Here is a 15,720-nt window from a genome sequence, read left to right as displayed (position 1 = left end):
TTGAGCGAGCGAAGGTTGACCAAATTCCGGCAGTCCGCTTCAAGCCTTAGCCACGGGATCTCACAAGAACCCCAGATGTTGGCCAGATGCTCAGGCTTCCGGTCCGGTCAATCCCAATCAAACTAAGAAATGCACCAGCCAATAACGACTATTCCAGCTAGCTTGAGGCTGCTGGAAGTGCTAAAATTACCTACATGACAATCGCCTGAGTGAAACGACGGCTAGGCCACGATGAGGATGAGGAATAGGCGAGATGCTACAGACGACTCAAAGGCCAGAGAGACACTTAGATGGTCCTGTTTCGCGAAGCGTTCCGGCGAAACTCAATGAAAACAGCTTCAGCTTAATTTACCCGTCATAATAAAAGCTCGATTACAAGATGTGGTTCGTACCCTTAGCCTCACAAACAAGCTCCATGTGCGCAGGGGTCTCTTTATTTCTTTCTTCAGAGAAAAGCTTCATCGCTTCACACAAGGCCCGACGACGACATTATCATAGGTCCAAAGTATAGTTTCACCTTGCATCTTATTCAAGAGTTCCCAAATTTCATCATGCCCTTCTGGTACCTGGTCCTTTCAAAGCAGACAGTCCAAGGAGTGGGACTCCGTTGGCAAGCGTGAGGTCATTCCAGAGGAAGTTTTGAGAGTCACACTTTGTACCTCTGCAGGCAAAGCTCAAGTGAGCTAGAGCAGAAACGAGCTCCCGGAAAGTGGGTATCGGCTGAGAGGTTGAAATACTATTTGCCCCTGCCGACAGAGGCTGTCACGGAATCGCACTTGATGCTCGTTGAGCATGGTCTCAATTCAAATTATTGTTTTTGATAACTGGCGACGTTTGGATTCCGGCCTCGGGAGTTTTAGGTGAAAGGCGGCACTATTGAGGTTCAGATTCCGTAGCTGGGGCAAAAGATACCCATCGCTGGTTGGGAGAAAGGTGCACGGCGAGAGGGTTCCAGATTCGTGATCACATTGTCATCGCTGATTATATAAGCAACATGCATGACTAAGGAAGGTCGCCCGATGGCCCAGCGGCGGCCGCTATCCCATCGACTGCTACAAGGCGACAGTACAATGGTCTCCAGCTTTTCTCTAAATTCTCTAAGATATGAATTTTTTAATTTGCGGATATAGTAGAAATAAATCGGAATAACGCCTGATTAGTTCTTCCCCCGCACTCGGATGTACTGTCGCCTTGCAGCAGTCGATGGGATAGAGACTTCCCTACGGGCGCTAAATCGCTAAAACGGACTTCAACGGCGCTGGAGGCAACAGCATTGGCCAGGCGGCAACGGACCCGCCTTGCAGAGCTTGCGACACGCTGTGACACCTCATTGTCGACATCGGCCGAGATTTGACGTTACACCTACAACTACAGCCGCAACTCAATCATCATCATCACCTGCTCTTCTCCCTCCAAACCCCAGAGAAGGCGAAGAACACCTATCGTACATGCGTACGATACAACTACACTCGCTACGATGCCTCTCAACCATCGGCTTGGACAGGCTCTCACAGAGGCTCGATCCAAAGCTCGATCAGTATACCATCTACTGCGTGACCGCGGCGTCAACGACGAGGCACGCGTAGCTGTCAGAAAACTTCTTGGTACTCTCCATAGTCTTTGGTTGTTGTTTGAAGACTTCGCAGAACAAGACACTTCGCCAGCGTGCCCAGACCACACCCTTTTTGACGACTTGAGCGATCTTCTTGATGACCCCAGCCTCGCGTGGTCAGCAAGCTCGGCAAGACCAAGAAGCGAGGCTCCTTCTCTCTCAGCATTTACCTCGAGTATCTACAGAATTCAGTGTCAGCTCGATTCTCTTGTGCGTTGCGACTCTTGGGCCGCCTTGCTCGTGCGCTTGTCGACGGACGGTTACCGCAAAGACGTTCTCAGCCAACACCTGGATCATACAGTCGAACTCATACCCAAACCCACAGAGATCGATAGCGACAGGTGTATTGCCATACTTCTGAATGCCGAATTTGACAAACAATTGACTGAATGCTTTGTACACCGGCAATATGTTGCTGAGAGAGACGTCAAGTGCCCCGAATATGGTGCGGCAGCAAAGCTTCTACCCGATTTGGCCCGCCAACGATACACCGATTACAAGACACCTCTGCACGTGCTTTTTCACTCAAGGAAGTCGTCGCACTTTCTTCAATGGCTATTGGAATACGCCAGGCAGGAATGGCCGGAGCAGTTCAACCTTAGCTCCGGTGCCCTCTCGATGACACCTCTGAATCTGCTGATGTCGAGACTCGAGGATGACTCGGTCACTCCTTTCCACGTTGCTGCGTCATTGGGGCTTCCACGGCTCTGCGAGCAACTTTTGTTCTGGGGAGTGGACGTCAATAAGCCGAGCTCTATGGGCACCCCTCTTTACTGTGCATTGCTCGGTCCAACGGCCCTGTTAGGACGCTCTGCAGACCCCTCACAACTAGTGTCTGACTGCAAGCCTACCGATTCGCAGGAGGAGACTATAAAAGTCCTCTTGGATTCAGGAGCTTCGTGTACTGTGGAAACAGCTGGCCCTTGCCAAGACGAAAAATTCTCACTGGCAACATTGGCATTCCTCATTTGCCAGGCGATCCGTGCTCCAAAGATCCTACTTCAACTTCTCAAGTTGGGCATTAGCCTTGATCTGAGATTCGTACAGCTCTTCCATGGCAAAGATTCTCTTCTACAATACTGGCCATCGCCTCTCAAGCCACCGACGCGTTCGTTTTTGGAGGGAATGCTTCCCGCGATCCTTGACAGAGCCATTCCCGAATACGACAGCTACAATGATATATCACTATTGGCCACAGGTATCTATGAGATCCTAGACCATTTTGATTTGGCTCGTCCTTCTAGTATTGCCAGGTCCCGACCTCTTGATGTCTCCGACACCTTGTACGAAGAACTTGTCAGAGAAGCAGTTCAGGATGGCGAGACGGCAGTTGTGAGAAGGCTTATCTTGGATCCTCGTTGGAATCCAAATGCATTGATGGCGCCCCAGAGAGCACTATCAAGCGCATCATCAGAAGATGAATTTGCTATGGACGAGCCTCGAGATGGAACTACAATCCTACACTACGCGGCCGAGACCGACGAAATAGCTCTACTGGCTGCTATCTTGACATCGGGAGAAGATGTCAATGTCCATGTTCGCAACCATAAAGACCAGACACCCCTGATGCTGTCAGAGTCGCCCGAGGTCTTTAGGCTTCTCTTGGACCATGGAGCAAGAACCACAGACACCGATGAAAGTGGACGTAACGTTTGGCACTTCGCAGCCGCCAATTCAGACATCGAGCTACTGGACTGCCTTCAAGAGTACGACAAGCACAAAGACCACAACCTGAGGGCGGTAATGAATGACGGCCAGACCCCCATTGCCGAAGCCGTCCTCTATCCCTTCAGCTCCATGAGGAAAGGGCAAAAAATAACGCCCGCAGCTTTAAAAGGGGCGATTCACATGCTGGAAATTTGCAGGCCAAATCTCGCCTACCTCAAAAGCCCGGAACCTCTCGTTCTTCTGGCTGTCGAATGTGGCTCGGCGGACCTACTCCGCAGCTTGATTGACTTCGGCGCGGACCCCTTCGAAGTTGATGGAGAATCTCAGAATGCCCTACACTACCTCAATGTGTCGGCTACAAACCCTCTGATTGATATTCTTTTGAACTTGGACTTTGAAACCATCCTCAATGTCCAAGGACTGTCTCCGGCGGAAACAATCTTCCAGGTTTTCAACGACAGGGCCCTGTTTGGCCCCACGTCCGCCACTCACCCCGCCAGCTTTTGCGCGCTAGATGCTGGCGTATACAGCCGCCTGCTTGACTACAAGGATATTCTTGCCAGCCGCGATGATTCCGGTATGGGGCTGTGGGAGCGGTTTTCTCGCAATGTGTTTGCAACAGATGCTCCCAGATGGCCAGCAGAACTGACCAACTCTGCGCAATCATCACTGCAAATTGCTGTGGAATGCTTGATCAAGAAAGGAGCCTTGGCCAAGTACGAAGAGGAACGTGGACGGTGCGGTATCATTCCAATCTTCTCGAGGTGGACAGAGATTTCTGGCACCAAAGGACGGTTGCCCAAGTGGCTGGGATCAATACTATTGCCAATTCTCGAAGTCACGACGAAGATAGACGAAGTGAGAGAATCGCCAGGTGTGGTAGAATTCATCACACGGGCCACTGAGCTGGAAAATCACGAAATTGCCCAACACTATTTGAACACGGGGGATCATGAAACGGCCCAATACTATTTGGATTTAGGGGATATGGTTCCCGAGTGATGCCATGCTCAGGAAATAGCTCAGGTGTTCCCTGACATTATGCGAAGCCAAAGCAGGACCGAGGAGGCTTCGGACTACTCAAGGAGTAGGAGGAAATAGTCAGAGCGGTGGACAGAATGTAGGATACGAACTTTCAGGGATTAAAGCCCGTATGGGGCAGTTTTGGCTTTTGGAAAGTCTGGACTGGATCTTGAAGTGTCTGCATTTTGTGCGATGGCAATGGCAGGGACGAGCGGTGAGGAGTACGGTCCTCGGCGTGGACGAAGAGGGCAACGAGCTCTTCAAAGACGGCGATCTATCATCTGAGGGATGAGCATTAGCGTAACATGCATAGCCGAGCGTCTCTCTTGCCATACCTTGTTTTTAATACCAAGATGGTTTCAACAACAGCCGTATTCTTTGAGTAAGCTGCGCGAAGGCAGACAACTGTGAGACTGGCGACAGAACAGGGCTCCCCTGATGGGATACCTGGTTTTTGCCGCCTTCCATTCTTTCCCAAATCATAGTGCGGTGAACATGTATGGCTAGAACTGCTTCCTTCATCGCCATCTTCCCCCAAGGTAGGGTAGCCGGCATCGCGATGGTCAGAACGGCAGCGGGCAGCTCTCGCGGATATACCTGTGCCTGAATTCAACAAACAACAAGGCGAAGACGAGAAAAAAAGAGTTCACCACCGGTGTGGCTACATCTCTTGGCAATTGTCATGGTGCTCATGCTGGGATTCGAACTCGGGTACTCTCGCTAAAATTGTCCTCGTAAATCTGATTGTCGACCATTAACTGTTCCACCACCCAGACAGTTTGACTTGACCAACCGGCCTAGGAAGGCGTCTGCTGTGCTGGTGACGAGAATTGGATTGAGGGGCGGAATATAGGTTGGTGGCTTGCTTTCGTGGGTGTATACTGGATGAATAAGGATGCGTGGGAGAGTGGATGATTCATTGCTGAGATGAAATTTTCAAGCAGCATCGCCGTCATTACGATCAGTCAACAGAAACAAAGCATCGAAGCCCGGCTTAGCAGAGTTACACCTCTAGCCATGCGCTAAAAGATAGAAGACATGTTGCTATTAGTTGCTATACCCTAAGATCACCTAAGAATACCGCTCTGACTTCCCTTGTTGAATGCAATCTGCTCTCCTCTGACCTCCGCAACGCCAACTCTTTCATATATCTCGCAGAGCCCGTCAACAGCAACAGAGTGCACGACTATTATGTAATGTGACTGTTGAGGGTCGCCTTGTAAATCCTTTCTCCTCGCCACAATGACACATTTGAGGTTCGAGAGCTTCCTGTCTGGATTGTCGAGCTCCAGCTTGAGGCTATCACAGCCCCGAAAGTCCCATACAGGCGCCTTGATCTCACATAACCCCTCTTTCTCGCCCCTCTCCTTCATGCTCTGAGATGACCAAGTCCTAAACGGCGAGATTATCCCCGCCTCCCAAGAATACTTGTTGAAGGGAACATTCAAGTATTTGATCTCGCCGTCATAAGCCATCCATGACCATGATGGAACATAAACTCCTCTGAGCAGTTCCGACTCGATACGATTCAGAGACCGGCTGGCCTTTTTCCACAGTAGACATCGATGGAAGAAAGTATCGAAAACTCCATGAGAGCCGACAGTTCTGAAAGTGCGGATGAGACGTGCTTCAAGCCCGCGGATGGCAACTGGCCTATCACCAATGGAGCTGAGTGCCAACCCCGAGTACTTCTGGTAGAGATCCTGGTAAAGCTCAATCTTCATTCCGCGAACGTAGGTGTCAATGGAGTGTGGAAAGTCCGAATCTCCCAGGAACGAGGCTTTCCGACTGATACATCGAGAAGTCAGTCAAGCGAGTCTAGCTGAAAGCATTGGCAGACCCGTCTAGACTCACTTTCTCAATTTCGTCATTGTTTCACACCTTACGCCTCTTCCACATTCCCAGTACGTCTGCTTTTCTGAGAAATAGATTGTGCGACGGGATAGAGCTCGCTCTTGAAGAATCCAAGCTCGCTTGTTCAACTCCCCTTGTTCAACATCACGCCCAAAGTCATCGATAGAGTCGCAGATATAGTAGGAGCCCCTGTCGGATGTTAACGTAACACAGTGCCGCCGTGGTCGGGGTTTCAAAAAGCCATCCTCGGTCCCGCTTGCGCAGCTAGCTGCTAGAGTTGCGTAAGCTGAGCTGTACACCTGTTCCATTAAAAGAGACTCCGTCTTCCAGTCTTCAGGGTCGTCTTGAATGATGCAGAGCGAATCGATCCAGAGGTACCCAATATCGAGACTTCGTGTAACGTTGATAGCATCCTGAAACGTTCGGGGGAGCTCCGTCAGCTTGATTTCCTCTTTGAAGCTTTCAAGGTTTTCCTTCAAAGTGCAGAATTTTCTATGTTGGTCTGGAGCACCCCATCGATGCGATAGAGCGAGATATCTTCCCGAGTTCGTTTGCCCACGGTCTGCGCAAAGCAAGCGGCATGATTCGGCGCCCTCGGATCCAACGTCGATAACCCTTGTTGGAAGAAAGGTGGTGTCGGATGCTGGGCTACAGTCATGCGTGTCGTCGCAGACCCGTATCCACGTCGATAGCGCTGCGATATGCGCCTGACTACCGGCAGCCGAAAGCACTGGCATTGCCATCTGTGCACCAGGAAAAGGTTTTCCTTTAACATAAACTTAGCACGAGATAAATCGATGAAACAAACGAAGGTTGTTCTAACCTGGCAAGCTGTATAGAACTGCAACTGGCCGTCCGAGTTTCACGTTGGATGTCAAATAGCTGTCGAGCTTTTCGAATTTGATCTCCTCGTATATCTTGGCTGCCATGGATCCAAGTGAAAAGCGAAGGAGGCGACAGAGATTACAGGCTTCTGCTCTCCTTACTAGCGCTTCGAGATTATCAGAAAACGAGAATCTTTGTGATCTGAGTCGCTGTTGGAGGTCTTTGCATCGAAGACAGAGGGTGCTGGTCGTATTTTTCAGTGGAAGCTGACGCGAAATGTCGATCTCCTCAGACAGCGCTCGTGCTGTGTTGACATCTGGGCTACACTCCCACTCATTATCAAGCTAAGAAAACGTTACTGATTTGAACTAGTAGCTCTTCTCGAAATCGTAAGAAGCTTACCGGCTAGATAGAGTTGCATTGTCAGGACATGAAAATCAGGCCACCGGATATCAGATTTGTAGGTAAATATTTGAAGCTTGAGTGTCGAGACATACCGTCTGTTACATCAGTGACAATTAGTAAAGATCACATTTTGCTGGCGACTGAGAACGTACAAACTAGATGAGATGTCAGCTCTTGATATCAATATCCGAAGGTTGTTAGAGCATAACCAATACCATCTATGCCGTGCAAGAAAGTGTTTAGCCAAGATCGCACACACTTAGACCACATCGGGCAAACGTACGTACTGTCGATGTCAGTATACAATATTGCATAATGTGGAATACGGGACTTTTACATCATCAGAATGGCCACTGTCACCTGCACCCGCCAATCCGGCGTCGATGTCTACCAGGGAATTGGTTATTGGAGGAGAACGAGATCCTAGGAAAGTTACTCTTCACCTCATGCATTAACGCCGCGTCGACCCCTCATACCTAGTTGAGAAACACCCAAGGTATCTCCGTATTGTCCTGGCCCTCCTGGAGAACCCGCCTGCCAATTCATCCAAGCAATTCTTGGCGGTTTCCCCGAAGCATCTTTGATGATGCCAGCCAGCGTTTCGTACATTTCGATAGAAGTCGCTCGATAACGAAGGTCGTCGGCGGGATCGCCGTTAAAGCTGCTGTTGGTGTCCGATCGAATAATGCTCGGGTTATCTGGGCCATCTGTCGAGTGTAGAGTGATGCTGCCTCGGACACTGTCGCTTCCAGACGACTCTTTCCTCGTCAGCTTGCTTACCTTTATGACTAGCAATCGTGTGCAAATGAGCTCTAGTAACTTTCGAATTGCAGTGTTCGGTGGGCATCTCGGGTCCCTTCTGATCCAATCCATCCACTTCTGAACACCGGGCTTGATGCTAGCCGCTCCGGTTACACCAGATCCATGTACATCGAAGAATTGCCGTGTTCTGTTCACGGGATGTGTTATGTCATCCCCAAATCGAAGCAGTTCGGCCTTTCCATAAAGGAGCCAAATCAGGAACTCGAAGTAGATACAGCCGATGGACCAGACGTCATAACGTCGCGACCTTGGTAGTTTCTTAGTTAGCAGCAGTACGGCTTCAGGTGGCTCGTACATAACCGTTCCGTTCATCGTGCGTGTAGCTTCGTTACGCATCTCCGTCGCTAAGGTGTGAACTTTAGCCAAACCAACATCCGCAATGACGAGAAACGGCTGGGAAAACGGGTCGGAGCTCGTGGTGTTCTCAAAACAAAGGATATTCTCTGGCTTCAGGTCCCCGTGTCGACATGCGGAGTCCTTTGTCGAATGAAGCTTATTCATCGCACCAGCCAAGCCACAGAGCTGACCAAGAGCCCAGCGAACAAAATCTGCATCTAGCTTACGAGGAGGCTCTCTTCCCCAGTAGTCTCGTAGGTTACCACCTCCCGCCCACGGGAAAATAATAAAGTACCGATCACCCCTTTTGTAGTAAGCAATTGCCTTGATGAGGTGCGGATGCTTCATTTCGCGGATCATATGTAAAACTTCTGCCTCAGCCTCGGCGGCACGCTCGTACTCGTCAGGATTCATGTTGACATTTTTCAGCTCTTTCACTGCTACAATGGGATGTCCATTTGTGTCGACTGACAGGCGCTGTATCATGTGAGTGTCGCATCCATGAAGCCCCGGGCAATGCGTTTGTCGTGGGTTTGTGTGCACTCACAAGTTTTGAGCTCTTCTTGAAATGAGACTGATGAATAGACCACTTTCCCACGGTGCTGAAATGACTTTCTCTGTGCCCACCAGGTTGCTCCAAGAACGGCATTCGGTGTTCCTTTCGAAAGGAGTATCTGAATTGATGTTCGTTGAAGACCGGTCCGAGGAATTGCCATTGGTTGTCACAAAAGAGGTACGGCGAAATAACGAATGCCCAAAACTTGTCGGCAAAAACCCTCTTGGTGATCTCAGAATGGCCAGGTTCAGCGGATCGGGTTTTCACTTGCTTGCTTTCATCGATGAAGAGAGGTAGAATAGAGTCGACAAAATTGTGCTCGTAGAACAAGTCAATCCGTTCCGGGCGACTAAGGCAGGCAAGAACCGCGAAAACTCTCCTGGCCCCGGGCTTTCCACAAACGAAGGAGGCGATCTTTGATATCGTCTCTGGAGACTTGTTCGTTTGATATGATAGGGTGTCTTTGACCAACTGCGTAGTGACCTGCTTTTCCAAGATGGAGTACGGAAGAAAGGTGTTACCTCCGCATGTTCCTGCAGGAAGCTGTGCCGAGACTAGCTGGCCCTGAAGATCAGCCATCTCGTCGCTCTGGCCACTTTCGTTACTACCTCTCCGAAGACTGGCAAAGGACGACTTCTTCCACAACTGAGATGTTACACTCGATGTTCTCCTGGCATATATAGTGATTGAAGACACACGGCGCGATATGTGGTCAGGCGAATGCCCTAGGTTCTCGTCTTTATGCTGTGCGTTTACTACTCGAGTTTTCTGAAGAGGCTGCTTGTGAGCTTTTTTGACTCGGCAATTATGCTCAGGTGCTTCTCCCTTCTTTGGCTACACATTCAGCTATATGTCTCCAACATCTGCATCTTGGCACGCCAATGGGTACTACTCACATGTGATGATAACCAATGACCACCACACAGAAATGGTAAGCCTCGCATTTCATGAATACTTCAGCAACTTGCATAGCCTCCACATCATACATGCAGACGAAGTTGGATCTTGCGCGATTCGACTTATCCAGAGCATGCTGCAACGTACTTATGCAGATACGAATTGATGGGCTGACTAGTTGATGTTTGCCATTTTCCGTATCAGATTACGGTCTTCCCCTCCTTTGCTCGGTAGCACACCCTCCACGACTACTTTATTGGCCCTGGTTGCCTTTTGGTGTACACCCTTTCGCTTCGACCCAGGCCCAAAACTCGATTTCTCATACACAACGTCCACATTCCAACCAACGGCATGATGGTACTTGACCTCTGCATGCCACCAAAGCTGGCGCGCGTGGTTCGCCCGCTTGCCGCATAGACCAGGCTAGATCAGGCTCGGAGTCGAGGGGAAACCAACTTCTCCAGACTCCGCATGCCTACTGCGACCTTTAACCGATGCGTACATTGCCAATTGTGTGATGGCTCGGTGGAGCCAAATCAGGAAGCTGTCAGCATTGGCCAAGAGTTCATGCTAACACTTCCCAACCCCGTCCGAGCAGATCATGGTTAACTGAACTCTACTTTCACTTCGGGATAGGCGGAATATTGAAAAGAGTTCCGAAGAAGATCGACGCGGACAAGGGGGCATGCCATAGTAATGAACTAGAAGTTCCAGATCTCCCAAACTCTCGCGTTACCTGCTGGTATCCGCAGGAACGAAAAGGCCTAGCAGTGCAGATTTTCTTTGGGATCAGGCTGTGGGCATGGCAACTAAACCACTGATATGCATGTACTGCGATGACGTGAGTCTGCTCAAAGTTGTGCGTCGGTGCAGCCAAGGAGGCGGGGTAAGTGCATCTTATCTTCTGAGAGAACCTGCAGACTTTTTCCAACGCCAAATCAGGCTGAACCGAGCAGCTTATCTCCTATGTTGTGTGGAGTGTCATGATCAGAATTCATCATTGGACCACGATGCCATAGTGGCGGTCTTCATTCTGCCGCACACATGAAAGGGGTGCCAACTGATCCCGGGCATCCCCGACTATAAGACTGCGGATCAGCGAAGCAGCTTCCAGAGAGACTTCGGATGTATCTTAGATCATCCGTTTATGTACCAAGTGTACAAGGGCTGTGTCAAAGACAGGTCATTGGAGCGTGATGATCTCGAAGCAACGGCCCGGAAAGACGTGAGAAACTGGAGTCCCTTCGGCAGTTACGCTGACAGTTACTTCGGCCTGGAGGATGCTTATGTGGCTGCCTTCATGGTCGCCTGAATTTGGCAGCCTGTTCTATCTCGTACAGTCGCTGATCGTGGCTCATGCTCAGACTTTCATAAGACCCCGCGATTGTCGGTGGGCTGTCCTGTTGAACCCAGCCTTCAACCCCAACCATTTGCGAATGCGATCCATGAGCCAGACATCCAGACAAGGTGTCTCAACGAGCAATGAATTCTCAAGCTCTTCTTTCAAGTTTGAAAGAGTCCCTTCAGTATTCTTCTATCGTAAGCCAGGAATTCTTGCCAGTTAGCAGTTTGAATGATGTCATCACCAAGGAGAAAGTTCAGAATGAGCTCCCCACAAACCTCATGAATAGGCTGTTTTCCGATAGCCTCCCAAGCAAAATCTCGATGAACGCAAGACGAATCTTTGCAATTCTTGTCATGATCGGAGAGCCTCAGGCAATTCGAAAGCTAGTCGATGATGGTCTTACCGACGAAGATTTACCCCTTGCTAGGCCAACTCATGACAAGTACAGCGGTACTTTGGAATCCAAGGGAAGACTGGAAGTCAAGTCGTTTAAACACTGGAAAAATGAAGCTAAGGTGGATATGTTTCTGGAAAAGCAGTGGCTCTTCCTCGCCCCAAAACTAGATGTCACAGGGACATCAACAGTCTTTCAAGTGGATTCAAAATGTCCGCTGCCATTCTTAAGAGCAACCGAACTTCGGGGTGAACACAGCAATGTTGTCTACAAGAGCGAGCTACATGCGGCTCACCAAACCGGTTCTGGGGTGAGTCCGAGTCTTCTGCAGAAGTACAACGACGTGCTAATGATCGAGATGCAAAGGCGCAAGACACGGACATGGTGGTTGCAGTCAAGATATTTCGCAACTCTGAGGGCTCGACCTTGTTCGATCAGGAAAAGAAGAACCTCCTGAAGACGCAAGGTATCAACGACAAACATCTCATACGATACTTATTCTTCTGCCAGAGAGACCAGTCTTACTTCATAGCCTTCCCATGGGCAGAAGGAGGGAACCTCCAAGAGTTCTGGATGTCACATATCTCAAACCAGGAGTACATGTTGTGGTCTTTGCAGCAGATGCTTGGAATAAGTGGCGCCCTCCGGAAGCTGCATGACATCAATTTCCGTCATGGTGATCTCAAGCCCGGAAATATCCTCCACTTCTCTAATGGCGGGCTGGGTAATCTTGTCATTGCAGATGTCGGGATTTCCAAGGTTCACAAAGCTGCGACATATATGAGATCCATGAGTACCCTCACCAGAGCTACTACACCTTCGTACGAGCCACCAGAAGCCATCCTGAAGACAAATAAGCCTAGGCCTCGCAGATACGACATTTGGTCAATGGCATGCATATATCTCGAATTTGTCATCTGGATGGTCTACGGGGTCAATGCCATCAACAGCTTCGCCGAATCCAGGGAAGAAGGGACGCCACTTCAGAGAACTTCCAACTTTTACGCGCTTCGGGGAAACGTTGCGGTGATTCATCCCTCGGTAATCGAAGCATTTGCAGCTCTGCGAAAGGATCCCCGTTGTGGAGGTGGCACAGCGCTAGGAGCCCTGGTCAATCTAATCACCCGGCACTTGCTCTTGATTCAAGTGGAAGATCGCGTCACCGCAGACACTATGTACAAAAAGCTTGAAGAAATTGTCCACCGCGCAACCAAGGACCCCTCTTTCATAATGAACCAAGCAATATCTTCTCAAGAAACTCCAGCTATATTTGGGCGGCCAGTTGAGATTCCTCCGGGACTGAGAACTGCCACCAGCTGGTAGCAGCAAGAGACTTAATGTGGAGGATATGTTTTACTGCTTGAGTATGCTTATGTATGGCTTGGATTTTCGACAGATGATATTTATTAAGGCACTGTTTTTCCTTCTACCTTTTCTTTTCCTTTTTTTATCAACTCATTGGCGCATTTCCGACATTCGAAACGATATGTTCAACTTCGTTTCCAAGATAGCCTTACTCCCGTAAAGTAATAAGTACACGAACAGGCACCAAAGCCTACCATGTAACCGACAAGCATTCGCTTATGATTCTTCCTCATCAAAATGACACACAATTCGCTCGCAAGGTTTTCATTGGGACTAGCACGTGATGGTCGTTAAGCGTAACTCGTTCTCGAAGGTGAAGTGGTCAAAGAAATCAATCGCGCCTTCTTTTATTGTCCACCGTAATCTTGATTCCATGCACTATCACAAAAGTGAGCTGGGGATTTAAACCCAATGTTGAGGCCTCTAAGATATTGCACAACAGGTATTTCCTGTCAAACCACTTAATTCCCTCGTGGCTCGTTCACCGATAGCGCAGTCGTGGAAACCCGGGGCTATTACACGCTGAGCGGCGTTTAGCTGGGCGAGACATGGGGCTGGAGGATCCCGGAATCGGAGCTCGGAGTACGGGCACGAAATGAGGACTTGGCACTCTGCACGTTTCACGGCGTTCAGTCTACCTTACAGACGATAGGTGGCCTATCACCAGGTGCTTGTTGAGGTTGTTCTATTCTTGATAACGACGGTGCTGTTCCTGACGCGAACAAGTCCTTCAGCGCTCGGAATATCTCATCAGACTGCTGCGCGGTTTGTCTCGAGGCGAATGTCCTTGGGTATTGAGATTCACCGCTGGACTGAGAAAGGTCAAGTTGAGAGAAGACCAGCAGCTGTACGGGCTCATCGCTTGCACGGTCAAGAGCGTAGCTAGATTTCCAAATTCAAAGTTTCGTCCTGTAAGAACTTTGTGAAGAGATCTTAAACTCCGGCACGCCTCAGCCTCGTTCAAATTTCCTTCTAGACTGAATGACTCTAGTCTTCCGTCTTTGGTGTTTTGTAAGCGCTAACACGGTTGAGCGTTTAGACACCCGTGTTCGTCGCCGACAACTGATCTTATTCGAATGTATAATCAAGTTATAATTGCACGCAGACTCTGGTTCAACGCATTTCGGATCATCTTCCGTGCCTTGCTTGAGAGATTTATTGGAGAATTCTTTCCAGACAGCTCCGATACTATGCAAGGGTTCCTCGACTTGTCGAAATCTCCCAATAACTTTAGTCAACACCGGTTTAACTAGGAAGGACCATGGAAGCAAGTCAAAGTCCGGCACAACGCACTAACTTAACCACCCCCCTTGATTTCCAATTTCGAACATGCCTTCGCACATACTTTACCAAATTTCTACCGGTCTGAACAATTGTGGCGTGGCTGTATGAATCATTCAGTTCGGACACCTCGTCTTGGGATGAAGTATTTTCATATCTTGGTCAGGCAAAAACACGTCCCCCTTTTTCCCAGCTCCTTCAAGGGAAGAAAAAACTTGTTCATCATTTCGCTAGCATCATGATACAAAATTTCCGTTGCTCACGTGTAGTGGAAACCCTTACCGGTCGGTCCAGGCACGTGGGGACCAGCTACATGACTCAGGCGACTGAGGTCCAAGTTCTTGTTCTTTGAAAGGGGTTGCCACTCATGACCTAAGCCTCCCGGCAATTCTAGAGTCTAGACCGCGCTCCCAGCGGACCGCGCAAACCAAACATAGCGCCGAAATCGAACATGTGGTTCTCGATGAGGCGGTAGAACTGGGCATGAAGTGATGGGAAGACCCTTGGTTTAAGCCCCTGACGGAACAGATATTTACGGCAGCAGAGACACAAACAAGATCTCTGGTTGGCCGAGCTCGGATGACAGCAAGCTGCAGCGAATCGGGTGCTTCCGAGTGGGAACCACACCATCGAGGGGAACTCTCGAGTCTTATGCAGGATCTTCGGGTTGGCCCTAAGGCCATCCTACGGCACTAGTTTTCTTGCAACCTCATAGACAACTCCGTGATATTGTGTCATCTCGACCGATATGGCGGTTTATCACCATTTCCGAAGGCCAGCACATCATCCGAAAGACGCGTCAAAGAGAAAAGGGAAACCCCATGACGACATGTGCATAGTTCCATATTGCATACCATCCGCAAGCCAAGGCCGCGCAGGGACTCACAGGGAGTCCCCTGGCGAATGACGGCAAGCATCCCGATTTTGTTAGGTAATAGGAAGTCGGGCCCTAACGAACTTGCGCCAAAACATGGTGTGCTAGCACGTTCATGGAAATTCGATCTGCTGCTTCTCGTGGAGCGGTTTCGGCCCAAGTGGAGTTTGATGGATACGAAAAAGTATTTCCGGTATGAGAACCTTTCTAGGCACGCCAGGTTACCGGAGGGTCCGGGTGACAAGTTGCCGACTTCGTGAACCGCCGGTCCGGTTCTACTTATAAGAAAGGGGTCTTCCCCCATACTTTTCCCCACGATCCACTTGTGCCTCCCAGAAGGTCAGAATTTTTCTTTGGTAATATATTGTGCTTTTGTATCTTGCTTTTCTACTTCTTCTCTCGGCTCCATCCTGCTCCGCTGCCAAGTTGGAAGATACTCGCTCGCTTGCTGACCGTCGATGCA

At 49.6% G+C, this 15,720-nt stretch overlaps 4 protein-coding genes across 4 annotated transcripts; 2 read left to right on the top strand and 2 right to left on the bottom strand.

Moving 5' to 3' along the window:
- Positions 1-1,477: 1,477 nt before the first annotated feature.
- Positions 1,478-4,282, top strand: CABS01_10277 (uncharacterized protein; the record flags this gene model as incomplete). The annotated part of the gene is made up of 1 exon (XM_060543633.1): positions 1,478-4,282. One exon carries the CDS (start codon positions 1,478-1,480, stop codon positions 4,280-4,282), a length of 2,805 nt encoding a protein of 934 aa, XP_060399315.1.
- A 1,088-nt stretch (positions 4,283-5,370) lies between these two features.
- Positions 5,371-7,086, bottom strand: CABS01_10276 (TOL; the record flags this gene model as incomplete). The annotated part of the gene is made up of 3 exons (XM_060543632.1): positions 5,371-6,091; positions 6,158-6,923; positions 6,981-7,086. 3 exons carry the CDS (start codon positions 7,084-7,086, stop codon positions 5,371-5,373), a joined length of 1,593 nt encoding a protein of 530 aa, XP_060399314.1.
- Positions 7,087-7,626: 540 nt separating this feature from the next.
- Positions 7,627-9,935, bottom strand: CABS01_10275 (protein kinase domain-containing protein; the record flags this gene model as incomplete). The annotated part of the gene is made up of 3 exons (XM_060543631.1): positions 7,627-7,673; positions 7,864-9,022; positions 9,093-9,935. Coding segments are annotated over 3 exons (2,049 nt in total), but the record flags the coding sequence as incomplete, so codon positions are not given.
- A 1,545-nt stretch (positions 9,936-11,480) lies between these two features.
- CABS01_10274 (serine/threonine protein kinase) lies at positions 11,481-13,060 on the top strand (the record flags this gene model as incomplete). Its single annotated transcript, XM_060543630.1, has 2 exons — positions 11,481-12,047; positions 12,104-13,060. The coding sequence occupies 2 exons, from the start codon at positions 11,481-11,483 to the stop codon at positions 13,058-13,060; spliced, it is 1,524 nt and encodes a 507-aa protein (XP_060399312.1).
- Positions 13,061-15,720: the final 2,660 nt, after the last annotated feature.

Source organism: Colletotrichum abscissum, assembly GCF_030869225.1.
Source record: "Colletotrichum abscissum strain IMI 504890 chromosome Unknown Scaffold_26.1, whole genome shotgun sequence".
Lineage (NCBI taxonomy): Eukaryota > Fungi > Ascomycota > Sordariomycetes > Glomerellales > Glomerellaceae > Colletotrichum > Colletotrichum abscissum.
The sequence above is the reverse complement of the archived record's forward strand: the minus strand, read 5'-3'. Positions and strand labels throughout refer to the sequence as shown.